Source organism: Amphibalanus amphitrite, unplaced genomic scaffold (assembly GCF_019059575.1).
Source record: "Amphibalanus amphitrite isolate SeventyFive unplaced genomic scaffold, NRLGWU_Aamphi_draft 000157F_arrow, whole genome shotgun sequence".
Taxonomy (NCBI): domain Eukaryota; kingdom Metazoa; phylum Arthropoda; class Thecostraca; order Balanomorpha; family Balanidae; genus Amphibalanus; species Amphibalanus amphitrite.
The window spans coordinates 680,120-707,906 of NW_024881652.1; the positions used below are offsets into that span (position 1 = coordinate 680,120).

Below are 27,787 nucleotides of genomic sequence, written 5' to 3' on the forward strand. Positions count from 1 at the left end.
CCGAACGGAGCGGGATCGTAACTCTGATGGCCGGGATTGGTAGTAATCTTAGTACGAGTATGGCGGCGAAAACCACCGTCGGGTAAGGAATGTACTGTGCTGGGCGTTTGCAGCGCTAGCATTAGTCAGTAACTGCTAATAAATAACTCCATACCCTTTTGCATGATGATAGAGAAGACTGTTAACCATCGCCCGCACATGGGGGTCCCCCCCAAGGTAGTCTTTCTGCTCTGCACTCAATATCTTTAGAGCTAGAAGCCTGATTTTTTATAGCTGCTCCTCTATCCTTTCTTGATGTCCACTGAAAATTTCAACTTTCAGGTTTCTGTTTTTTTTTTTCGGAGATATGACTTTCTTTTTCAGGTCATGTCATGACCCAAATGACCAATTATTAACATCTTGCGTTGGCTATGGGCCTTATGAGCTTTTGACACCTTGCTTTCGGCCTTTTTTTGCCAGTCTTACCTCCCACCTATCATGGAACATGTTGTTCGACGATGTACTGATGTCACGGTCAGGGTCTAGGTCAACCTAGGTCATCTAAAATAATTGCGTTAGGCAAGTTGAATTTGCTTTTCGTGAATTTTGTTGACTGTATTTTTGGTAAAAGCTTCTCAGATCATGATTTAATGTAGGTAATATGGACACATAAACAATCGGTGCACACATCAGTATACACACAGACACACACAGACATACAAACACTAGCTGGACCTGAAATGACCTCAGCCGCAAAAACCTGGTCGGGAAGTGTGACAAAGAGGTTCTAGCTGGCTTGGCACCAGAAAACGGCATCGTCATCGGTATATGATAAGTAGCGCACTTAATATCCAACGGTGACCCAAAACAGGAACATTTTTTAGTTTAACCTGACCTGGAAGGTCAATGACTGACCTGAGAAGGTAAAACTGGGTATCATTGGATTCGTCTCTTCCCAAAGAATATTTTTGGTCCTTACCGCGAAGCTCTATCTTCAACAGGAACGAAATGGCGCGGAGGGGGGTGGCAACCCCCCCCCCCATGTGCGTTCTAGGATGGGAAAATGGCATGTGCGGGCGAGGGTTAAATTAACCCTCGCCCATATAGTGCGGGGAGGGGGAGGCGTCGAACGGACCCCTTCTGCCATCGGTTTTTCGCGAATAACTCGCGTAAAAAGCAGCCGATCGCAACGAAACTTTCAGTACCCTCGCGTTAACCCGCAAGTTGCTGGGGGTGGGGGGGGGGGGGGCGTTAAACGCCCCCACTTTTTTCGCCGCGCTACAGCATAAACACAATTTGGGTACCTGTAGGAAATTGATTGAAGTTTCCTGTCACAAAGTTTCAAAAAAATCGGCCGAAGCTTGAGATATCGAGGTTTTAGTGACGTAATAATTTCTGAGTTTTCGACCAAAAACGGCATATGTTCAAAAAACATCAAATCACAGATAAGACATACAGACATGCCGTAAACGCCATGAGACTGCCAATACCATGAACAATCAAATGGCTATCTTCGATTTTTGATCATCGTTCCGCATTTTCCAAAATCTTGAACTGAATCTTGGCAATTTATCGTGACTAGACTACTTCACGACCATGATACATGCATTTCTTCAATTTAACTTTTTGAACCAAACACGTACACATATGATAAAATGAATGCCACCATCGTGTTCTACGTCCAAAATTACCCCTTAAACATGTGTCACAGGCTGCGAATATCAGTTTTGATTTTCGGGGATATGTGCCTACCTGGTTGACCTGACCTTGACCCTGACCTATGCTTGACTGACTCCTACACGGATCTGACACTCTTTTAGGCCTTATATAAAGGATTGTGCACCGTTGTGACAGAAATTATGACGAGAGGCGCCCATTGCGAGGTTCTGAAGTCCATGCTACTGAAAACCCGATTTCAGGGGTTTGACCTGACCTTGACCCGACCTGTGAACTCAAAATTCAACTTAAAAGTACTCATCTGAAGCGTCTCGTCGCGTTCTTTCGTTTTCCGCCTCGTGCGTTTCGCTGCGCCTATTGGTTCTCGAGTTATCGCCCCCCCCCCCAGCAAACGGTGGATGGCAAAATAGGGGAGAGTGGGGCACATTCGTGCATGGGGCACATTCGTTTTTTGCAGTTAATGGGAAGACGAGTGACTGCACGAGCTAAAGGTAAATTATGAAAATATGTCTATCATTGCCGCCCTTCGCTCAGCGTAGAAGATAACACTGTACCTGCTGTCATGCTGGATAAAAACGCAAATTTGTAATATTCGTGCGCTTTCCAAACTTTCTCATATCATCCATTTTCGTGATCCTGACTCGGAAATGTGGGTAAACTTTTCAAAATTGAGGGCGAAGAATCGCACTTTATTCACGGAACTGCTGCAAACTTGTTTGTTGAAAAACTGTCATTTTTTTAATAAGAAATTTTGAAATATTTTACAAATAACGTTGTGGGGCAGGTTCGTGTACGCACTGCCTAGGGGCACATTCCTCCATATTTTTTTCGTTTTTGCGATTTATGACTTTATCTGTAGTAGTGACGCTCGCCTGACTCAGCCTCGGCTGCTTGCGACGTCGTGACAAGTAATTCACGTGACCTTGGAGAGGTCACGGATGTGGGTCGATGGCCGGCACTAGTTGGCACATTCTTGTTGGCCAGCCCATTCTTTCTACATATGTTGTGCAATGCATTCTTGTCGAAAGGAATCAAGTGAAAGGACCCCCTGCCAATTTCTGTTGATAAATTTTTGGCAATGCCCGGTAATTCCTCGAACTTTGCAGGGTGCACGGAAGTGCCCCACCCCTTGCACGAATGTGCCCCATAGGTGGGGCAGTTTCGTGCAAAAGTTCAGAGTTATTAAAAGTCATTTTTTCTAATAGAACCGATAACTTTAGAGGATAACTTTTAAAAAGGAAAAATATCTGCAATAGTTTCTTTCCATACTACAATCAACAATTTTGCCATTGTACTAACCGACGAACAGATATATGGATTTATCCATTTTTTGCACGAATGTGCCCCACTCTCCCCTACCCCAACAACTGCCGGGATAATCAATTTTACACCTACCCTAAACATTTCATCACCCTGACCCAAATGACCTTTGACCTGTGACCTTTTTCTCGAGGCCATGTTTGGCCGGAATCGCGATTCGGCGTATGTCGGCTTGCATTAGCCGCGCGTTTGCAGTTTTTTTGTGGTTTCCAGCGTTCACACATGCGAAAAGATAGTAGTCCCATGCATTAGGGCGGGTGTCAAGGTGACCTGAAGGTCAGGTCAGGTGATTAATCTTTAACCTTCGCCCGTATTGGTGTTTTTCCAGCCGCGAACGTATAAGGGGGGGGGGGTCCGTTGGACCCCCCCCCCTTGCCGTTTCGCCCCTGATCGAGCTAGAGCTTCGCGGAAAAAACGAGCGTGTTGCCCGTGACGAGAGGAAGCCGATGATACCTAATTTTAAGGTCCTAGGTCATTGGTTGACCTTGCAGGTCAGGTCAATGACCCAAAAGTCGGTAAATCGGGACCTGTTAGAACGTCGTAAAACGTGGCTTCTTTGGGGTTGTTCGGGGTGATGATCACCAATATCATGTCAGTTATCCCGGCAGTTGCTGGGGTATTTCGCCACCCACCATTTGCTGGGGGGGGGGGGGGCGTTAACCCGCGCCCCGCTGGGCTATTCAGCCATACGCGCCCTGCTGGGGGGGGGCAGATTCTGCCCCCCCTGTCTAACTTCCGAACCGATGGTCGTAGAAAGACGGGGAAAACGGCAATCGAAAGCTCTCAACAAGGCGGATCTTAAGAGCCCAAATTTTTTTGCTTTACCCTCGCGGGCCCGGGGGGGCGTTTTTCGCCCCCCCCCCCCTGGCGAATATTTGCGATAGCTCCCGAACGCTTAGGGATAGGAAAGCGAAACTTTCAGTACCTTTTTTCCCATAAATTTGACATCTTCTGAAGTAAAAAATTTGGACCTAGCCCCCTTGATGACGTCACAAGGTCCATTTTTCTAGACCCCTGCACGGCAAACTTCGGCGTCACAGACGCAAACTTCAAATAGCTGCTAAAAATAGAGTTTTGGAGATAAAGACAAATTACGAGCACGGTTGTGTAGCGTTTGACCTAGAGAAAAATAGAAAAATAGTTTTGGTGACCTGAGGTCAGAGGTCAGGTCAACGACCCCGAAATGTGGTTTTAGTTTTTCGCAAATAACTTCGACAAAAATGGTCCTAGAGCTACGGCAGTGATACCATCGCATTCGCCTTGTCAAGCCGCGTCGAATGATATATATTTTGTTCGGAAAAGGTCAAGTTCTATGTTGACCTCATGTGACCTCGAATGACCTCTGGTTGACCTTGACACATGAAAGGTCGTTTATGATGGATTTGTATCCGCTGATCACGAATCTGGCATCTATTTTCCTCTAAGCCTTCATTTAGAGCTTCCGGATGACAAAATTCTCTTATTTACTACAGGGTGTCCCAGAAGTCTTGAAGCTTTTTCATTTTTGTCGTGTGACCTTGCTATACCACCGATTAACCCTATTCCTGGCGGGCTCCGCCGGGACAAGAAACTGGCGGGGGGGGCCGATTCGGCCCCCCCTGAGATCTCGAGAACGAAGCAAGATAGCGACAAGCGGTAAACGGCATCGGATACGCATGGACAAGGTCTACAATTTTTACGAAGGTCATTTTCAGGTCAGGTCAAAGATGACGTCACAGGGGTCGAAAAAGTCAAAATGGCGGCGCTAGATATGGAGAGAGTTTTTCTCGAATAACTTTCGAATTAGTCAAGATAGGAACAAACTAAGGGCATCATCGTGATCCTCTCGTCAATCCGCATCGAATGATATATATGTTGACCTCGAAAGGTCAAGGTCAAAGGTTGACCTCAGGTCACGTGACCTCGAGGTCATCATGTATATCATTCGATGCGTCTTGACGAGCTGAACACATTGAGACCATCCACGCATCTGTATCTTGTTCCTGTACGGAGTTATTGCCCAAAAACCTTTGGTGACCTTTGATGACGTCACATGACCTCAAAGCTGCCCAACAGCAAAACAGACCTCAAGGTAGTGAAGGTTGATCGTATATGAAGTCATGTATGGTATATGGGGCCCTTCCGACCCGTTTTAGTGGTAAAAACAGGGAGTTGATTTTTCCCCCATTGACTTATAATGGGGAGGTCGCGAAACTGACCTGACCTTAGGTCACCGATATCAAAATTCCGAGATATACAAATTGCACATACTGGTACCCTAACTAAAGCCTGAAGAGAAGAAATCGATCGGTCAAAAACTCTAGCTCTGGCGTGATTGCAAACTTTTCTGAGGTAGGGTCACCAAACCACCTCTGGTGACCTGACCTGAGGTCAGATCAACTCAAAATTTTCAGACATGTTGCGTAGAAGCCTTATAGGAAAAGTCAGAAAATTTGAGCTTCCTAGCTCAACGCGTTTGGGAGAAATAACCAAAAAACCTCAGGGGGGGGGGCTCCTGAGGCCCCCCCCCCCGCCAGGAATAGGGTTAAGGCGAATCATGCCTCAAACGAAAGAGAATGAACTGAAATTTTGTATTTTCATGCGTAGAGCACCACATTAGTCAGGTGGCCCCCGTTGTGAGTCGCACAAGATTGAGCACGAGAGATCACGTTCTTCGCTGCCGCCAAGATCTCCCGGTTTGCGAAACACCGGTGTCGCCATGCCCGTTTCTTGTCAGCTTCAGAGTCTTATTCCCTGAAGCGAGCGACATAATATTAGCGACATATATTTGCGACGGGTTGATATTTGTTTTAGCCCCATAATAATGCAACGAATCAAAGGATTACAACGGGCTGTTGCTTAGCGCGCTCAAGCAGCTGAGCCTTATTTTTGTAATGGATGCGTGCAAACATGTCAGGAGACTTTCTGATCAGTAAATCATTATGTTGCTAATGTTTTCTCCGAGATCCAATACTCTGTTTCCTGGCTTGCTTCATGAAATAAGGCTCTGAAGCTGACCAGAAACGGGCATGGCGACACCGGTGTTTCGCAAACCGGGAGATCTTGGCGGCAGCGAAGAACGTGATCTCTCGTGCTCAATCTTGCGCGACTCACAACGGGGGCCACCTAACTAAAGTGGTGCTCTACGCATGAAAATACAAAAGTTCAGTTCATTCTCTTTCGTTTGAGGCGTCATTTGCCTTAATCAGTGGCATAGCAAGGTCACACGACAAAAATAAAAAAAGCTTCAAGACTTCTGGGACACCCTTACTAGCTTGAATTAGTGAAATAGCCTCTAGCAGGGATACTGTTCTGTGACCTTGACCTTTGAGCAGCCTTGTCTTGTAAGATGAACCACAAATAGGGAACTGATAAGCCTCAAAACATTTCAAAACATCTTGGAGGTTAGCACGCAAGATGTACGAAAAAGTGCCAAGTTTGAGGTCAATTTTGAGCGTGACCTTGACCTTGACCTTTGATTTTGAGCACAGTTTCGGAATCCTCAGATTCTCTTCTTTCGTTTGACACCCAATTTTGCCGGTTTGATGCAGCCTGCCGTCCTCTAGAAGGCTTACTTTGAGATCACTACACAAGTGCCGGTTTTTGCCTTTGACCTTGACCTCTGACCTTGAAAATTGACCTGAGGTCAAAAATTTTAGGTGCTTTAGAATCGTCTCGTAAGGACCTTTCGTTTGGTATCGCTTTTGTTTCCGTAGCTCCCTTTTTTACGGAGTTAGACAGGGGGGGCGAAAAACGCCCCCCCCGGGCTGCGGTGGTTGGGATTACCCCCCGGGCCCGGCCGGGTTAAGTAGGTCAGAGGTCAGGTCAAGGTCAGGTCAAGGGTACAAAATGCAAGTTTCTACAGTATCGGCCTTGCACCGTAGTTGCCGAAGAATGGACTGAGACTGATTGCCCAAAACGTGTTCTTAGACTACCAAGACAATATTCGTTGCACACAATGGCATTCAAAGGTCAAGGTCAAGGTCAGGTCAGGTCAGGTCAGGTCACCAAAAACAAAATATAGAAAAGGGCATGTGCGACACATGTTTTATGAGTCATTTTACTCATGGAATTCAATAGGCACACTCAATAAGTGATATGGACCACCTCTGGATGAATTTCAGGTCGAGGTCAGGTCAAGGTCAGGTCAAGTGAGGTCAAATTTTGAAGTTGGTTGTTAAGGCCTAAAAAGGTGTCTATCCGATGCAGTTTTTCACGGCGAATCGAATGGTGCTATTTCTGTTTCCGTACGAGGTCTAGAACTACCAAAAAAATCATTTTTCAAAATTTTTGTGTGTCGTGACGTCATAAAATTTTGAATAACTACCACATTTTTGAACCGATTCTTCTAAAAATTGGTATGTAGGTGCACATAGACCACTTCTTTGACATATATTCCGTTTTTTTATAAACTCAAAATTTTGGATTTTATAAATATTTTCCAAAAAAAGTCATTTTTTTGGAAAAAATTTTGGCCAAAATCCAAAATTTTTCAAAAAACCGAGATAGCCATTTGATAGACAAAGTAGAATCACGTATAACCTTTTTTGTTACGTTTTGATTCCTTTAAAAATGAAGATGTTAGCGGCGTTTGAAATTTTGCCGTTTTTGAGGCGAAAATGGCGAACATGACGTCACTAAAACGTCAATTTCTCAAAAAAATTCTGACGGATTTCGTTAAAATTTTTAGGGAACGTGTCAAATTGATGTATGATAAGGTACTGAAAGTTTGGCGTCGTTGGCGTAACGCGTTTAGAAGTTATTGGCGAAAAACGGGAGGGGGGGCAGATTCTGCCCCCCCCCAGCGGGGCGCGGGTTAAACGCCCCCAGCCGATAACTCGAGAACCAATAGGCGCAGCGAAACGCACGAGGCGGCAAACGAAAGAGCGCGACAAGGCGCTTCATATGAGTACTTTAAAGTTGAATTTTGAGGTCACAGGTCGGGTCTAGGTCAGGTCAAACACCTGAAATCGGGCTTTCAGTAGCATGGACTTCAGGACTTCGCAATGGGCGCCTCTCGCCATAAACTCTGTCAAAACGGTGCATAATCCATCTTATAAGGCCTACAAGAGTGTCAGCTCCATGTAGGGGTCAGTCAAGCATAGGTCAGGGTCAAGGTCAGGTCAACCGGGTAGGCACATATCCCCGAAAATCAAAACTGATATTCGCAGCCTGTGACACATGTTTTGTAGGTAATTTGGGGCGTAGAACACGATGGTGACATTCATTTTATCATATGTGTACGTGTTTGGCTCAAAAAGTTCAATTTAAGAAATTCATGTATCATGGTCGTGAAGTAGTCACGAAAAATTGCCAAGATTCAGTTCAAGATTATGGAAAATGCGGAACGATAATCAATAATCGAAGATAGCCATTTGATTGATCATGGTATTGGCAGTCTAATGGCGTTTACGGCATGTCTGTATGTCTATTCTGTGATTTTATATGATTTTTTGAACATATACCGTTTTTGGTCGAAAACTCAGAAATCATGACGTCACTAAAACCTCGATATCTCAAAAAATTTTCCGACCGATTTTTTTTTTGAAACTTTGTCACAATAAACTTCAATCAATTCCCTACAGGTACCCAAAATTTGGCGCGCCTGCGGCGCGCCGTTTTTATGCCATGGCCCGGCGAAAAAAGTGGGGGCGTTTAACGCCCCCCCCCCCAGCAACTCGCGGGTTATGATCATAGAGGGTGTCTTCATACATTTAGGCCAGGTCTGGTCAGGTCAGGATAACCACTAACCAGTAAGGGTTTTGCCGGGTATTCATAGTAGGTGGCAACCGCCTCTGACAGATTCGTAACATGTTACGAAGGCACCAACCGAAGTCATCAAAGGTCAATGACCTGACCTGACCTTCCGGTGACATTGACACTCACCCTAATGCATGGGAGGAACACGATATCCCATGTATGAACGCTTGAAACCATGAAAAGACTGCAAACGCGCGGCTAATGCGAGCCGACATACGCCGAATCGCGATCCTGGCCAAACATGGTCTCAAAAATTAGGTCACTGGTGAAAGGTCATAAAGGTCATGAAAGGTCATGGTGGATCAGGGTCATGAATTTTTTAGGGTAGGTGTTAAGACTTAAGATATGATCATTTTGTGAATGTTGGGCAAAGCCTGACCACTACTGGGGCATTCCTTGACTCTACTGGGGCATTTGCCCCAGTAGAGTCAAGGAATTAGGTACAGTAGGGGCATTTGCCCCAGTATGTTAGCCGAGGCCCTGTTATGTTACACGCCGTGTGATTAATTTATTAGTTCAGTTATAATTCCTGAGAAGTCGTCTATCCCGGGGGGGGGGGGGGGGGGGTTGTAAATAAGGGCAAATACGAGCTACGAGTCGCCAGGTAGAAATAATTTTGATACAGTTGATCGTCTGTTTAATTCAATGTGCATCAACTAGATGTCTCAGTAATTCAGCCAGCAATTTTCGTGCTGTGTTAAAAAAAAAAATGTTTACAGTGAGGGGCAAACTTGAAATAAACGAACTATAGTTATTTGTCAAAAACCGATTGGGTTCACCTGACCGCTCCCTATCAATCTAGGTGCGAGTTTTATGTATGAGCCTTCGACGTTATTCTCGTTTGCTTTTGCAGTCCATCTACAGAAACCAGCATCAACGACACAGCACAGAGAGGGCTCCAGTCGCCGGCGGCCAGTGACGTCTCGAAGCGGACATCGAGCCAATTCCCTGCGGCCAGTGTAGTCACAGTCCAGAAGCAGGAACTCTCAACTGTGAAGCAGTTGAAGCAGTTTACATTTCCACCTGGTCTTGCAGAGCTACAGGTGATCGCGATTTTGGAGTCCCTCCAAGTCCAAACATTGAAGGAGCTCACGGTCTCCACTCCTCCTGACTCGACGGGACGGTGGCTGCAGCTGCTGCCGCCGTCCTTGAGGCGCCTGGACGTTTACGGTGAGATGTCATCGATGAAACTTGTACCTAATCACACTGCTGTGTGGTGAGGACAGCGCTTTGTAGGTATTGCGATTGCAGCCCATGCATGTGGGCTGTAATGTTTAGCCGGTCCGATACCATATGCAATGTAATATTAATCTACACACAAAAACAGTGTTTTAGCGGGCAGTGGCATCATCACAGTAAAATGTGTAATGCGTATTCATTGTAACTCTGGTCAAAATTATGATAGACGTTGTTTTGAAGAACACATGCTCTACAAATGATCATAGGAAACCGACGCGTAATGTTGATCATGGCCTGACATCCAATACAGATAGTTTTGACAGCATCGTCGATAGTGTTCAATCTCTATTGTTCATAGTTCATGGTCCATGCTGAGCTATGTAGGTATAACAATATGTGTGCTTGTATACAGCAGACATTGCCAAACTCATTCCTATCAGTGACGAGTCGGCTGTGTCTGTGTCAGTATCGGCTGTATCATTGTTACATACCATAGTGTCAGCGGCCTCCCGACCCGGCGGCAGCTCCGTCCGACTGCAGTCAGCTGACGCGGCTCTCTCTCCGACAGGACCGGGGGAGACGGGGAAGCCGGCGAGACTGGGAAATGGAAGACAGCCTGACCATGGGCTGGTGGTCGTCATAATGCAGGCGGGAGATGACGTCATCAGCCAGATGGCCACGGAGCTGGGACCACGGGTTACCGGGCTGAACATGTTCTGTGAGTGGCGGTGGCACGGACGGGTTATCGGTATGAGTGGTTAGGTATACTGACAAACACCATATACCTAACTAAGCACGGCAACACCGTTCGGGGAGAGGTGAAACAGGGACTGCGACCAGAGTAATTGTCATGTCAGATACTTTTTGCTGGTATATTTGGTATATTATATATGTGAATGACGGATATGCCGGATACGTCGATATTCATTTCCGTGGTGTGTGTGGAAGTGTTGTCGCCAACATGGTGTTGGCGACCTGTGGTGAGTGCTCCATATAAATGCATAACCAATCACCAATCACCATATATGGATGTGTTGTTTCATTTTCTGCTTGGCAGTTCTTCATTAGTTGGCATCATTACTTGTACACAGAATGCATATACATATAGGTATACATGCATGCGTGTATAGCTACTTCTTTGCAGATACATACATAAGTAGTTGTACCTACATACACACATGCATACGTACTTACATATACACAAATATACATACAAACAAATAATATTAAATGTGTTCATTATCACTATTTACTGCTCAATATTAACAGTTAGCTCGTATGCAGCATGTAGTGTCATACCTGGCTACAGTTAGTCGTATGTTAGTAAGTTAGTAACAGTTAGCTCGTATGCAGCATGTAGTGTCATACCTGTCTATGTCTCAGCACGTGCTAGCGAGTAGCGTAGCAGCTCCCACACCGTTCACCTACCATGTCTGTATGTGTCTGTGTTTCCCAGACTGCCCGCGTGTCACTGCCGGGGCCCTACAGAGGCTGCTGTCCGCCCTCACCGGCCTGGAAGATGTCACGTTTAACGGCACTCTGTCCGGCGCCATCACTGACGCCTCACTGGCCGCCCTCCACGGCTGCTCCCAGCTGCGTATAATGCAGCTGGGAACGCCCACTGTACTCTGTACGGATATACCGGTCACAGCGGTCAGCAGGTCAGCCAGCTGTACACTCAGACCAGACCCAGGCCAGACCCAGACCAGACCCAGACCAAATCCAGACCAGACACAGACCAGACCCAGACCAGACCAAGACTAGACCCAGACCAGACCCAGATCAGGCCCCAGACCCAGACCCAGACCAGGCCTAGACCAGAACCAGACCACACCAGACTCAGACCAGTTCTAGCTAGACGGGACCAATGCATGCCACCGCTTGTCTGCATGTGTACTCGTAGTGTGTTCACTGTTACAATGCATTGTGCTTCGAGCCTTGGTTTTGGTATGTATTAGCCGTTTTACTTGTCATGACGGCCATCTGGTACACATTTGGTGCACATTTGGTGCATATTAGGTGCAGATTTGGTCAAATTAGGTTCAGTGTATCTCTTAGAAGCTATCAGCTCTAGGGTTGCACTAATTGCTTATATGTCTGCTTTGTCATACTATCAGAGAGTATTATCAATTTAAACACTGAAATAAATTCATAACATGGAGATATTCGCTGATAAAGAGATTAGTTGCAGATTTGGTCAAACTAGGTGCATTCGCCGGATAGCCCGTCGTGAAAACGGCTATTGTCACTATAACGAGCATACAGACCAATAGTAGTTAGCACTATATCTATTAGCTGGCACATCAGGGCCGGACCCTCACCGGGACCACTGACCGGACCGGACTTGAACTGGCCCTGTGGAGACCGGACCCGTCCCTTCCAGACGGCCGGTCGGCCGGCTGGTGTCGCTGATTGGCCTGTGTCCTGTTCTGTCGCAGACTGGTGGTCAGCTGTCGGAAACTGGTGTGGCTGAATTTCCAAGCAACGGAGGAGCTCAGTCAGACGGTCCTGGACGCCCTGGTCCGGGCAGACCTGGGGAAACGCGATGACAACACGCCGAGAACACTGAGGTTCGGGGTCCCAGGTAAGTGACGGCGCCACCCAGCGCCTCTGATCAGTCCCACAACAGACGGCACGGCGCCACCGGCCTCTCGAAGCCGCTGTCACACTCTCTCAACGGGTCGAGATGAACACATGACGCTGATGTGACGTCACAACTGATATAAACAGCATAGTGGCATCATTTTTAAGCATGAATCTGACCTGTGTGACACCACTGGCTGTTGGGGATTTGCATTGTGCAATATGCATGTCGGATATATCGTTGTCTTTTTGTGTTTTCGCCCTACTGTGTGCATGTTTGCAATTACACCCACAATATGAAAAGTGACTATTTGGCTGATAGTGTAAATTGAACCCAACTGGAGGTTATTGGCTGTGTTGCTTAGCTTTGTATAACGTTTGATTGAGCAAAGATGTTAACCCTCGCCCTGGCAGGGGGGGGGGGTCGATGCGACCCCCCCCTAAGGTTTTTCGAAGATAGCGTAAAAACGGCGGCGCGCAGCGCCGCTAAATTTGGCACAGCCTATGGGGCAACCTTTTTACATATGACCTGAAAATTTCAGGTCCGAGTGACCTTGGGTCAGGTCACCAGGTCAGAAAAACCGGTACAAGGTCATGGTCAAATTTCAATTTTCTTTTTGCACCCGTCCAACTCACAGTTTTTGACTGATTTCCTTCAAACTTTCAGGATGTGCTAAGTTCACCGAGTTGTATAACATATAGTTCGGGTTTTTTGAGGTCACTGACCTGAGGTCAGTTAGAGGTCATTACGTCGTAATGTTAAGCCTATGGGAAAATACTAAATTCGGAAAATACTGGAGATATCCGCTTTGTTCTATCACTTTTGTGCTTTGAAACCACAGTACTTAACAGCAGGTCACTTGTTGCTTCTTTGTTTGGTGTACTTATCCATGGGTCAGGTCATATGAGGTCAACTGAGGTCAAATGACGTTTTTGCCAATAACTTGGCACATATTGACGCTAGAGCTTAAAAAATGGTATCATTGTGTTCCTGGTGATCAGCCGAATCGAATGATATGCGATATGATGCAATTTGGTTAACTTGAACTTAATTTATTAATTTAAGTTTACTTAAAATTTAAGAAAAACTTTAAGTACACTTAACCCTCGCCCCGTTGGGGGGGGGGCATTTTGGCCCCCCCCCCTGTGGTTTTTCCTGAATAGCAAGAAAACGGCGGCGCGCAGCGCCGCCAAATTTTCAGTACCTTCCCGGGCATCAATTTGACACCTTCACACCAAATTTCAAGTCTTAGGTCACCTTAGGTCAGGAGTTATTGAGGTCAAACTGAGGTCATGTTCGAGCAAAAATGAGCAAAAAACATGCAATCTTGAAACGCTCACCAAATCTACAGTTATCAAGCAATTTCAAAGTTCTTTATATGGTCTAGTAGACAAAAGGCGGCGCTACAAAACTGCTGTCTCGGATTTTCAAAATTTTTGGTTTTTGACCCAAAAAAAATCAAAAAATTGATTTTTTTAGAAAAACTTTGAAAAAATCCAAAAATTTTCCGAATTTCGAAAAAACCGGAATATATGTGATAGTCCCAGCGCTCTTCTATATACATACCAAATTTCAGATCGATATCTCGTTTTTTGGCCAAGTTATAGCGAAAAAACTGTTCAAAAATGATGACGTCAAATTTTTGAACTCAATTTTTAGCAATTCTAGACCTCGTACGGCAAAACAAAGACCACCATTGAACTCCCCGTGACGAGCTGCATCGATTCAATACCCATTTTATGCAAAAATATTAACTTTGAAATTTGACCTAATTTGACCTGACCTTGACCTGACCTTGACCTGACCTTGACCAAAACGTGATCTAAGCTGGCCCCAAAGGCTGCCTGACCCATATAATCGCATTTTTCATGTAAAATGGACCATAAAACATGTATCACACGACACTTTCATATTGTGACCCCCCCGTGACCTGACCTCTGTGACCTGACCTGGTATCAGTGACCTCAAATAGCAAAATATGTGTTTGAAGAACATTTCCCCATCGATGATTTTCAATGAAATGCATTTTACTCGATTTTACAACGCATTTCTTGAAGTGCCTGTAAACGGTGAAAATTGGACCTTTGACCTGACCTGTGACGTCATCGGTTTGACCTAGGTCAATAAAATTGGGTCACAAGGTAGTTCCCCGTTGGGGCTATCCAACGCCGTTTACCGCTTGTCGCTATGTTGCGTGGTTCTCGAGATCTTAGGGGGGGGCCAAAATGGCCCCCCCCCAACCGGGCGCGTTGCTCGGCAGAGCCCAACGGGGCGCGGGTTAAGCAAGCTAAAAAGTACATCATTCGACGCGTCTTGACGTGCTTAGTTCACTGGTGCTTCTCTTTTTGCTCTATCTTAATTAGATCAAAAGTTATAAGCGAAAAACTTTTGCCCTGTTTTTAGCGAAATTTTTACATTTATACCCCCCAAAACCCCCCCTAAATATTGACCTAGAGCAACCAAATTTGCACAGGAGTGAGAACTCCTGGGGGCCCACCTACCTACCAAATTTGGTGTTTCTAGGTGCCATAGGAGCCAATCGCGAGGGGGGGTCGCATCGACCCCCCCCCCCCCCCCCCTGCCAGGCCGTGTTATGAAAAATGCCCTGCCAGGGCGAGGGTTAAAGAAATAAGCCTAGTGTGCTGTACTCATTGTAGTAAATGGACAGCCAGCGTAACCATTGGTGCCTGGCTGTCGGTTGTAATGCTGCACTGAAAAAATATAAAACACTGGTCGGGTGTTTTATCAGTGTATTATGGGTGTTAAGCACCATTAATGGTGTATCATGACACTAATAGCAGTGTCATTACCCCGTTCAACACCGTTATTGGTGTAATGGCATTGCTTGAACACGGTTTAAGGTGTCACATGACACTTGAAATAACACACTTGGGGTGTAATCGAGGTGTCTCAACTCCCATCTAACACCTTTTTTGGTGTTACAGAGAAAACATAACACCCGTTAGGTGTACTGAGGGTGCCATGTCATCCCTTAAACACCGTTTAAGGTGTCACACGACACTTGAAAAGCACACTTGGGATGTACTCGAAGTGTCGTAGCTCCCATTCAACACTCCTTTTGGTGTCAAAGAGAAAACAAAACACCCTCTGGGTGTATTGAAAGTGTCATGTCATCACTTAAACACCGTTTAAGGTGTCACACGACACTTGAAAGAGCACACCTGGGATGTAATCGAGGTGTCGTAACTCCCATTCAACACTCATAGCAGTGTCATTACCCCGTTGAACACCGTTATTGGTGTAATGACATTGCTTGAACACCGTTTAAGGTGTCACATGACACTTGAAATAACACACTTGGGGTGTAATCGAGGTGTCTCAACTCCCATCCAACACCTTTTTTGGTGTTACAGAGAAAACATAACACCCGTTAGGTGTACTGAGTGTGCCATGTCATCCCTTAAACACCGTTTAAGGTGTCACACGACACTTGAAAAGCACACTTGGGATGTACCCAATCGAAGTGTCGATCCCATTCAACACTTCTTTTGCTGGTGTCAAAGAGAAAACAAAACACCCTCTGGGTGTAGGTATTGAAAGTGTCATGTCATCACTTAAACAGCGTTGAAGGTGTCAGTGACACTTGAAAGAACACAATGATAGGTATCATATCACATCACATCACAATGTAGGTATTGAAGTGTTATGAAATGTAAGTGTTAGCTAGTATTATCGTAGGGGTCTGAGCCGTAGGGGGTCTGAGCCAGGGGATGACTAACACCGTTCGTATTCTCTTGGTACTTCATGTAGTTATAAATGTTATTGTTTAGCTGGGACAGAGACATTCTAGCATACAAATATTCAAATTACCAGCTTCGTTTATTAGTTACGGGAGCTTTCGAAAGACGTTCGTCTTTCTTCGTCAGCCTGTCTTTGCAGTGTCAGACACCCTTGAAATTTCCTATGGGTGCAGTTGGGTAGATGGCGCTGCTGTGCTGTATGGTGTACTGAGTTTGCATTTATATTCTAATGGATTTGCTTCAACTACATCAAATAAACAAATCCACGATAATAAATAAATAAATTCATATACAATACTTCAAAGAAAACGCGTCGGGAAAATATTGGGAACATAATGCAGCCCTAGTAGCCCATGTTCAACCGTTGGCTTCCATGCGGCCGGCCGCCATACTAGTTTGAAACGTGCGCGACTGCGGGCGGAGGCGCTGGTGGGATTACGGTGTGTTGGGAGTATAAGTGTGTGCAAGTGAGTTAGAAGTGATCGTGAGTGGTGTCTTGGTACTCGAAGAGCTCCAGTTTTAGCAAAGGTGAGCTATTCTTGGCTAGCAATGGCACTGCTGCGAATTCCGAAAGACATGGTACTGGCCGCTGGGGGGGGGGGGATGGCGGCATACTCCCGATAGGGGTTCTTTAATATCCGAAAAATATATATCCTCAGATTTTTTCCTCTTGTGTTGGTGTGCAATTTAACACGCACCCTGCTTGGGTATTTATCCGAATTCGTAACCCCACTGGAGAGGGGGAGGGGGTTGGATTCTGCTTATTTCTATTATGCTCCGCGTATCCATAAAAAAAAACATGTATTCACATTGTTTCGGAACTTTCCCCAATCGACTTGGGGCTATTACAGTTCCAAAAGGATCGGTAACAGCGAAAAACAGTGGCGTCATCACATCATACATAGTGAGCACAACACAAATGCCGCAGCCTTAATCAACATAACGAAAAATGATTATAATAATTGCTAACAATTAAATTGCAGGTTGCACGTTGAATGTAACATACAATGGGATGGTTGTTCGAGATGTTCACAGCCACATTCAAGTACACTAACATACATGTCATCAAGAACGCAGGTATTTAGATTATGTCTGTACAGGTCGGTCACATATATGGCTCACTAACTTGCTAGCAAACGTTGGTATTGGCAGTAGTGTCAGATCATGAGGCAGAGTATTATATTGTCGGGGTGCGCGACTACAAAAACGTCTCCGGCCCATTTCTGTACTGGACATAGGTACCTGCAGATTGTTATTCTGCCTAGTATCGCGGTCGCGAATGTCCGACCTCAAAATGAGGTTGTCGGCAAGCGTTTTAGGCACTCCCGTGCGACGCACTTTGTGAGCCATACACAGAGTATGGTACTCGACAAGCTCACTGGCTTTAAGCCAGCCTAATTTATGTAATAAGTCAGACACGTGATCAAATTTCTTGCGTCCAAAAATGACTTTAGCCGCATAGTTTATGACTTTTTGGATGCGATTAATATTTTTGCGTGTACCATTACCATAAACAGACAAACAATAACGGATATGTGAAATGACTAACGCATCAACCAGTATCGAGATTACTGACGGCGGCAGGTGACCCCTCAGTTGCGCTAATCCGATGAGGATACCAAAACAACGCTGAGCGATTGATGAGACGTGCGCATCCCAGCTGAGAGTACAGTCAAACTGGACTCCAAGGTTTCTGGTCTCCGAGACGGGAATCAGAGTACAACCATGAAATCTAACAGTGCCATTAGGGGGATCGCGCATGTTCTTAGGACTTCCAAGTAGCATCAACTGTGTTTTACCAGCGTTTAGTTTGAGTCCGTTGGCACGAAACCACAGCCCTATGCATTCTAGTATTCGTTCTAATTTGCAGGTTACTTTTTCGAATTCGTCTTTTCTGCCACTGACTAAAATCTGCGTGTCATCCGCATACTGAACAATCACTGCATCTTCAGCAAACAAACTTAGATCATTAGCAAAAATACAATACAGAAGTGGACCTAAGGCCGAGCCCTGGAATACACCGATATCATTAGGGAGGGGTTTGGAACACTGGACAATTCCTTTGCTGTCGGTAAAACGAACACTTTGAGTGTGACCACAGAGGTAGCTAGAAAACCAGGAAATTTCGATCCCATGCAACTGCAGCTTTGTTAGAAGTTTAGAGTGATCAATCACGTCAAAGCATTTACTTAAGTCGAGCGTGCAGAGAAGTGAAAATTCTCCCTTGTCGTTAGCAGAAAGGATGTGATCAGAAATGGTAAGGAGAGCTGTTTCGGTTGAGTGCCGTGGACGAAAGCCGTGTTGCGAGGGAGAAAGAAGATGGTTATAAGACAGGTACCTGTACACTTGTTGGTGAACAGCGCGTTCAACAATTTTTGCGATGACGGGAACTATCGAAATCGGCCGGTAATTACAAGGCTTTGACGACTCTCCAGATTTATAAACAGGAAAAACAAGAGAGTGTTTCCAAGAGGATGGCACCTCGGAAAGGGAAATGCTAGAGTTAACTAAATGAAGAAGCACATAGCCGATTGATCGAAAGCCATGCGGATCATTTGAATATTGATGCCATCTTGGCCACATGCGTTTGATCCATTCATATGAAAAACAATATCTCTCAGCTCAGAAAGTGTTAATAAACTTGGTTTGAAGGCGCAAGCCCCGACTCGAGGTAAACGGCATGGTATGTCAGTGGCCGGCCCCTCATTCCTCACCTCGTTGGCCACACGAGGGCCCACACTAACAAAATACTCGTTAAGCTGATCGGCCGTCAGGTCGGGTAGTATGCGTTCAGCTTTTTTAGAGCTCACAACAGATCTAATTTCCCGCCAAGTGGAATGGGGACCCTGGTCGCAGATGCGTTGTTTAACCCGCGCACCGACGGGGGGGGGGGGCGGATATCCGCCCCCCCCCTGAGGTTTTTCGCGAATAGCGGGAAAACCGCGGCGCGTAGCGCCGCGAAATTTGGTATGACTATTCCCTCATCAATTTTACACATGGTGTGCAAGTTTGAACCTCCTACCTTTCAAGGTCAGGTCACCAGGTCACTTTGAATGACCCAACCTCAAGTCACTTTTTTGCAACTTTGTCACCGTGCCAGAGCTACAGTAGATGTCGGAGGCCTTTGAAAGTCGCAGGATGTTATAAGGTCATTAGTAGCTACAATTTGTATATCTCGGAATTTTGATATCGGTGACCTAAGGTCAGGTCAATTTCGCGACCTCCCCATTATAAGTCAATGGGGGAAAAATCAACTCCCTGTTTTTACCACTAAAACGGGTCGGAATGGCCCCATATACCATACATGACTTCATATACGATCAACCTTCACTACCTTGAGGTCTGTTTTGCTGTTGGGCAGCTGTGAGGTCATGTGACGTCATCAAAGGTCACCAAAGGTTTTTGGCCAATAACTCCGTACAGGAACAAGATACAGCCGCGTGGATGGTCTCATTGTGTTCAGCTCGTCAAGACGCATCGAATGATATACATGATGACCTCGAGGTCACGTGACCTGAGGTCAACCTTTGACCTTGACCTTTCGAGGTCAACATATATATCATTCGATGCGGATTGACGAGAGGATCACGATGATGCCCTTAGTTTGTTCCTATTTTGACTAATTCGAAAGTTATTCGAGAAAAACTCTCTCCATATTTAGCGCCGCCATTTTGACTTTTTCGACCCCTGTGACGTCATCTTTGACCTGACCTGAAAATGACCTTAGTAAAAATTGTAGATCTTGACCGTGCGTATCCGATGCCGTTTACCGCTTGTCGCTATCTTGCTTCGTTCTCGAGATCTCAGGGGGGGGGCGGTCATCCGCCCCCCCCCCGTCGGTACTAAGTTGGCGCAGACCCCCGTCGGTGCGCGGGTTAATGTCAAGGCGTCTATCACGTCTGATGGCTGACCGTACTGACCGGTTCAATGCCTTATACTCGGCCGAGCTGTGACTGCCGGCGTTTAGTGCCACTCGACGGCGAGTCATTAGCTGTTTCGTCTGATCACTAACTGGAGGTGCATTCGAATTTCGTATGCGAATAGCTCTCATCGGAGCGTGAATATCAAGAATGTGCAAAAAGAGAGCAAGAAAGCGCTCCCATTTGAGGCTGACGGTAGACGCGGTTAACACTGATTCCCAATTTGCAAGGGAGCAGGGGTGGAGCTTCCTATACAGTTGGTGGGGCGGCTGCCCCACCAATAAGCGTTTTGCCCCACCAACTTAAACTCATTTGTAGGACGTTACTGCTTTGCAAAACCATCTTTTTCACATTGAGGATTTTTGAAATGTCAGTGTAATGCAATGTATTATTTTTGTGACGATAGCAATTGTTCCATTCTTGCATTTTATTCAACTTGACAATCAGGCATTGTAGGTTTGACGACTTTTTGCCCCACCAACTTCCCTGGAAAAGCTCCACCCATGCAAGGGAGAGGTCAAGCACAAATGCCTGCAAGTCAATGCGTCGAAGACAGCGTGATCTGATAATACGACGAGGCTTTCGGACACGGGGAATACTGATACAAGCAAGAACAATCTTATGAGGACTAAAATGACAGAACCTCGTATGACATTGCATAACCACTTGGGGACAAGTTGTAAGCAAGACATCAAGCAGCGATCCTGTATGCATGTTTTTTAATCCCACCCAGAAATGACAAACAAGCTCCCTGATTGGCCAGTTGCCGGCCAGTTGGACTTGAGCGGTCGCCATGGTGGTATTGGGGTCTCGGCCGGCATCGTTAGGTGTTGAATTATGTGTTTCGTTGTGCTAGATATTGCCAATTTGCATTGATATTTGATAAATAACGTTGGCTCATTCTTTGGTGACCTTGCATACTAATACGACGATATTTTGATACCGATTATTATGCATCAAACATCATGAGACAAATGTGGCGATTTCCACACCGTTTTGCAGTGCCCCCTCCCCTTGTGTAGTGAGTTAACAGGCTTGTAAGAACCAAGTGAACCATTTTTTAGTCAAGTGGTCATGATCGTCCCTACATCTAATGGATAATAGTCTTGCGCAAACTTATAAAGTACTGGAGGAAGCAGAAGTTACGATTTGGGAGTACGCAAACTTGATATTAAAAAATCTCAGGTATTTTGGCTATATAAAGCGAGAAGAAATGTTCAATTGATCATTTTTTTACAATTGCAATAATGATAATATCATGATAATTGTACTGTCAGGTATTGATAATAGTCATGTCACGTCATGCCACTAACCAGGCACACAGACACAACACATTTTCATCTTTATGTATCTAGGCATAAGGTATTACAGGCATGTTTTTGCACACCTCTCATGTGCGAGTGGGCATGGCCTCCTTCACAGTTAAGTTTTGGCTGATTGTGCTCAAATTTTGTAAGTACCTACATGTAAAGGGATGTAGATACAGTTAGTCGGGAACTCTTCTTAATTCAGTTTTGTGCACCACTTCCTGCTTTCACCATGCTGTGCCCACTCTGCTTTACAGTGGACAGCTGCTTCTGTGACACGCATTAATCTTGCGTTCATTGAAACACTTAGTTTTGAGTGTTTTGACTCAGTTTTGTTCATTGTCGTAACATTACCTGTGTTTATATTTTCAATAACTTGTTTTGGGCTTCTCATATTTATCTTTTTTTTCTTGGCTTAGCAGGTTTAGTGTAAAACAAATTTTAGCTGACATTTTACATGCTAAGATTACATGAGTGCATACATTTTATAAAAGCTATTTCAAAGTACTGTAGCCATGTGTAACATGCATATGTCTTAATAAATGACTACTCAGCATGCTGCTTGGTGCTCAATGGTAATAGTTTGATTTGTTTTTGACATCAAGTAAGATTTGATTTTTGTTTCTGAGATTCCAGTGTTATTGGTGGCAAATATTTTCCAAAAATCCTCCATCTAAAGCTTCAACTGAATTCTAAAATGCCTGCATTTTCTACCAGAAACATTATCATTGATACCTCCTACAATATTTCATTTTGTCACCAGGTACCTGGACTGGTGAAAAGTGAAAACTGAAATTCATTCATGTCACCATTATCCTACGACCTACCCCTAAATGGAATTGATCTTGTTTCACAAATGAGTTGTACATTCTACAATGTCTATCAGCTGATGTCTATTGTCTATCTCTCTTTCAGCACAGAAGATCCTCAGTCATAGTTAACAAAATGGAAAAATTAGCTGTGTTTTTAAGATTCCAGTGGTGGCCATCAACTGCTCAGGAAAGCAGCCCAGAATCACTTCACAACAGGTATGTTGATGCATGTACATTGTACATTGACATCAATGTCTGAATGCTGAAGAATTGTTGAACAGGGAACACATTTACCTAGCCTCTAAAAACCACAAATCCTACATTACTTACATAAACATTTTTCTATAGAACTTATATTATCTACTTTCATCTGGCTAAGGCTTTTTTTACATTATATTCCCTCTGTTAAACATGAAAATATGATGAGTTATAGACTAGTATAACAAGCTGGTAATTATATCTGCCTTGTCAGCTTGGCCAACATCTGCATCATGTCTATCACAAAATATGACTGCTTTCCTGACATTTGCATTTGTTCCACTCACCAATTGACCACTTCTACCATCTGGCTCTGCTTGCTCTATGCACAGACATTGTCATAGGGTCTGTTCCAGTCGCACTTCCTAACACCTCTTAACTCCTCCAAGATTGCTTCCCTGTTCCAGTGGCAGCTTTCGCCCCTACAAAGCCAAGAAGGGCCCTGCTCCAACCTCCTCTATCTTGCTCTTTGAGGAGTTTAGATGTGTTAGGAAGTGCGACTGGAACAGACCCATAGCAAAACAGTTTCATCTCCCTGAGTCTGTACTGTCTTTTTCCAGGTTTCCAAAGGATCATCATTCATCAGCACAGAAGGGTGGGAAAGAGAAGGCTGTTCAAATTCTGAAAAGCCAGAGCTGCAAAGGAGGTCAAAGATGCAGTGCAGTTGACCCACTCAGTAGAGTTTCACTAGTGGTTCTGATGTGGACTGAAGATTACACGCTGGATTGAAGTGGCCGGTCTGGAGCAGCTGTAATTCATCATTCTTGCTGATTGTGGACGAGTAAGAGCCCGCGTTGGCCCCGATCGGCGATCGCTGGCCAAAGCCCACCACCAGTTTGGTGATAGGCGTTGGCTGTGATATCTAGTGTCGCCTATGTGTGAAAAGGACAAGTTGATAACAAAACCTGTTGCGCCATGTTATTAACCCACGCCCGGGTGGCCCTCAGCCAATTTGGTGGGGGGGGGAGGTGTATTCGGCCACACCAGGTTATCTTGGAATGTAGCAAAGCTGGAAAGACGCAGTAAAATCAATCTATAGATCGCTATTTTTCTTCAGAATCATACAGGTCATTTTTGATCAGGTCATCGCTGAGGTCACTGGAGGTCACCAAAAGTAAAATGATGACGAATTTTGGCCCCCGATTTTGACAACTTCACAAATTGGTTCATAATTCGGGAACGAAAGAAGCTACAGCGCCGCGGAAAAGCGAATTCGATAGCTCTTTCGAAAATCTTTCAGGTTCTCAGATTTGAGCTAAGGTCAACTAGGGTTAAGCCTCCAAAGGGCAAAAACTGAACAATCGGCTTGCTTCGGAAGTCGTCTTTTCTTTAATTTTTTTAACTGATACCAACCTTTTATTACGTTGATTTTACCGGCACTGCGTTTCTCTCGTCTTCTTGGCCTAACAAGGTCAGCTTAATAAATTTGACCTCAGGTCAATGTCGCAGAAAATGCCATTTTGCATGTCATTGATTCGTTACATTGAAATTGAGATTAACATCAGTAGCGGCGGAACACCTTCAATTAAGGGGGCATTGCCGACTTTTGGTCTCATTCTTTCCATGCAACGCCCATAGGGCTAATGTTAAAATGCCAAAATCAAAGGGGGCACGGTGCCCCGGTGCCCTCGGCCTGTTCCGCCGCCTATGATTATGATGCTTTTAGCGCTCTGGCCACGTTCCATCTAAAATCGATGTACAAAAATAAACTGTTGGGAGGCGTTACATGACCTGAGATGACCTCAGGAGCATACGATAGATCCCGATGTTTGAGTGCTTTTGTTTCAAAAGCAGAACATTTCGAGTTCCTCATACTGACTGAAACTGGAGACGTCGCAAAGTTGACCTGACCCTAGGTCACCACCGATATCAAAATTAAAGATATTCAAGATGTTGGTACTGATTCTCTCATGCAATAGCTCGAGTTTCAAATTTCTACTTCATGGTGACCTGACCTGACCTTAGGTGACATGGGGTTACTTTTTTCACAATTGATGCGAATCGATGCATTATACATAAGCTACACTAAGTTTCGTGTCGTTTTATCTATGCAAGCACAAAATTGTCAGGTGTGGCCAAAAACGCCCCCACGGCCCACCCACCTGGGGAACGTTAAAGCAGTGATGTATTTTTTCGGTGTATTCCACGATGCATCGATCGGTGTACTTGATAATGCATTATTTATTGCTGCGTGTGTACGCTTTTCCTCTGTTCAGTGTGATCTCACTGTGATAGGAAAACTACCGATATATCTACACGCGCATGACTGAAAGAGCTGGCGTGATCTATAATATTGGGTGTCTGTTTTTGTTTGGCATTTTATAAATAATGAGTCAGCTGTGATCGTTTGATGAGACACTGGGACAGCCGGCCTGTATGATCAGCGAACGGCAGGCGGCGGGGCGGTGGTCCGGTGGCTGCTGCATGGGACTGACACCAGCAGATTCAGAGCTGCGATACGCGGACGTTATGTTCACAATACCTTTGCAAAATAATATCTGATAGATATCATGTCCTCGAAAATGTTCTTCAATCAATATGATTTTACCTCCTGGCTTATTCCATGGGGGCCGAAACCGATCGTTTTATGCACGCCTTTTCTGGGCCTCGTTCTCCTCTAAATGCGTGTAGGAAGCAATTTTATTCAAGGGACGATTGAAAGTGCCTCCGATTGGTTTTCAGCGTAGGTGGGATATGGTCGTTGAATGTGAGGCAGTCGATAAGGAACGTCGAGCTGGAACGGTCATTGGGTAGGTACTAGGTAAGGTATGTGAAAGGCAGCAGTGGAAAACAAGGAAGGGAGGCGTTTGGTGTGAGGTTTCAAATGCTCTATGCATAAGAAAAGTTCGTTTGATTATATGACACCGTCCTTTTTATCGCGATACGTGAGCAACGCATGAGACGCTCACTGTTCAGACTTGTAGCGTTAGAGGCAGGCTGAGAAGGGCTATTTCCGCGAAAGGATATTCTGGAATTTGAATTGAAAGGCATTTAGTTTTGAAAGCATCAGTACTTCTTAACCCTCGCCCGCACATGGGGGGGGTGGTTGCCACCCCCCCCAGGCAGTCTTTCTGCTCTGCACTCAACATTTTTAGAGCTAGAAGGCTGATTTTTCGTATAGCTGCTCGTCTATCCTTTCTTGATGTCCACTGAAAATTTCAAGTTTCTGTGATTTTTGGTTTCGGAGATATGACCTTGTTTTTCAGGTCATGTCATGACCCAAATGGCCAATTCTCAACATCTTGCGTTTGCCATGGGCCTTGTGAGCTTTTGACACCCTGATTTCGGCCTTTTTTGCCAGTCTTACCTCCCACCTATCATGGAACATGTTGTTCGACGATGTACAGGGGTCAAGGTCAGGGTCAAGGTCAACCTAGGTCATCTAAGATAATTGCGTTTTAGGCAAGCTGAATTTACTTTTTGTGAAGTTTTTTGACTGCATTTTTGGTAAAAGCTTCTCAGATCATGATTTCATGTGATATGGACCCAAAAACAATCGGTGCACACATCAGTATACACACAGACACACACAGACATACAAACACATATAATTGACCTTGACCTAACTTGACCTGAAATGACCTCAGCAGCAAAATTCTGGTCGGATAGTGTGACAAAGAGGTTCTAGCTGTCTTGGCACCAGAAAACAGCATCGTCATCGGTATTTGATAAGCAGCGCACTTGATATCCAACGGTGACCCAAAACAGCAACATTTTTTAGTTTGACCTGACCTGGAAGGTCAATGACTGACCTGAGAAGGTAAAACTGGGTATCATTGGATTCGTCTCTTCCCAAAGAATCTTTTTGGTCTTTACTGCTAAGCTCTATCTCCAACAGGAACGAAATGGCGCGGGGGGGGGTGGCAACCACCCCCCCCATGTGCGTTCTAGGATGGGAAAATGGCATGTGCGGGCGAGGGTTAACACGATACTGAGTCATTTAAAATTTCAATTTTTCCCCATTGCGAATGCGATAACATAAGAAACAGAGACTGCGGTGTCCCCGTACGCAGGATTCTGGAGACTGTCAGGCGGATGTTAGTGGCTAAAAGCTTTTGTTCTTTATTCAACAGATAACAATCATTTCTTTTAATACTTTGTAACACCTAACTCACTAGAAACAATCTGTACGGGCTTCCAAAAATGTTATATTTAACATGTTAGATCCAATACAATATTTTAGCTGCCCTAACCTGTAAATGTAACGGATGCGTCATTATCGAAAACGTGCTAAAGCATAGTATTCTATTGCTGACAAATATTCTGCGTCTGTCAGCCAAAACTGGCCAATCAGAGGCTTTGTTTGTCATTTCTGGGTGGGATTAATAAACATGCATCCTGTATAGTACGTAGCGTCAGTCACGCATTGGGCAAGTGAATAGTCAGTGACAAAGTTGTTAAGGGCGTTTTTGCCACAATCAGAGTTTGGTTTTAGCCAATCGCAGTTTAAGTCACCACAAATCACGATTTTAGTGTGTGGATGTGCGCTGAGGACGTTTTGGAACTGATTGTCCAGATCACAAAAATCAGCCTCAATGTCCCCCACATTTTTCCTTGGAGGGCGGTACAGAGTGCCTATTATTATCTGTCGCTTGCTATTACATTTTACCATTACCCACATGGCCTCCAGCTTGCTACTTGCTACAGTCTCTGAGGAAACCTTTATCGGAGTGACGGTCAGCCCTTCCCTCGCAACAAGCGCCACCCCTCCATACCCGCTGTTGTCTGGACGGTCGGCACGGTGCAGTCTATAGCCTGGCAGGACAATCAGGCGACTCGGAGTGGCCGGTCGCAGCCAGGTCTCGCAGAGACAGAACAAGTCTATTTGATTTTGGTGAAGAAGGTCCGACAGTTCTAGCAGTTTAGGTTTCATTGACTGGATGTTCAATGACCCAATGATAAATCCTTTTGACCGTGTAGCGATTAGGGAACGGTCGGCGCTATGCCTACCGTTGATGCTGTCGCGTGGTGCTTCATCGGTAGCGCGCTGATGCTGAAGTCCCGTAAGACACTGGTCATCGAGCAGGTCAGCTGAGTGGGACTGCTTGGCATCCAACAGCTCACGGGCGGGCCCATCATCTAATCTAAAAAACCGACCACTTCACTGATGATTTGCTGCGAAACGTTTCTGGCTCCTTCCCAGGTGTACAGGCAGCCAGTCCTGTTGATTCCCCTGTAGGCGCAGTCATTCAGTCGAGTACGCATATCGAGGAACCGTGCTCCATAGGCAGCACACAGGGATGACAGTTGG

The 27,787-nt window shown here is 45.2% G+C and overlaps 1 protein-coding gene and 1 long non-coding RNA gene across 2 annotated transcripts in view; both read left to right on the plus strand.

Moving 5' to 3' along the window:
* LOC122383176 (mucin-19-like) overlaps window positions 1-27,787 on the plus strand; it is a 41,814-nt gene that overhangs the window by 5,583 nt on the left and 8,444 nt on the right. Inside the window, exons 5-8 of the mRNA XM_043369340.1 lie at window positions 9,569-9,885; window positions 10,463-10,612; window positions 11,351-11,555; window positions 12,333-12,478. Of these exons, the coding sequence (XP_043225275.1) occupies window positions 9,569-9,885; window positions 10,463-10,612; window positions 11,351-11,555; window positions 12,333-12,478 (818 nt within the window). The remainder of the gene's footprint in view (window positions 1-9,568; window positions 9,886-10,462; window positions 10,613-11,350; window positions 11,556-12,332; window positions 12,479-27,787) is intronic.
* LOC122383177 lies at window positions 20,932-23,867 on the plus strand. Its single transcript, XR_006256795.1, has 3 exons — window positions 20,932-20,955; window positions 22,382-22,494; window positions 23,097-23,867. It is a non-coding gene; the product is annotated as an uncharacterized LOC122383177 (long non-coding RNA).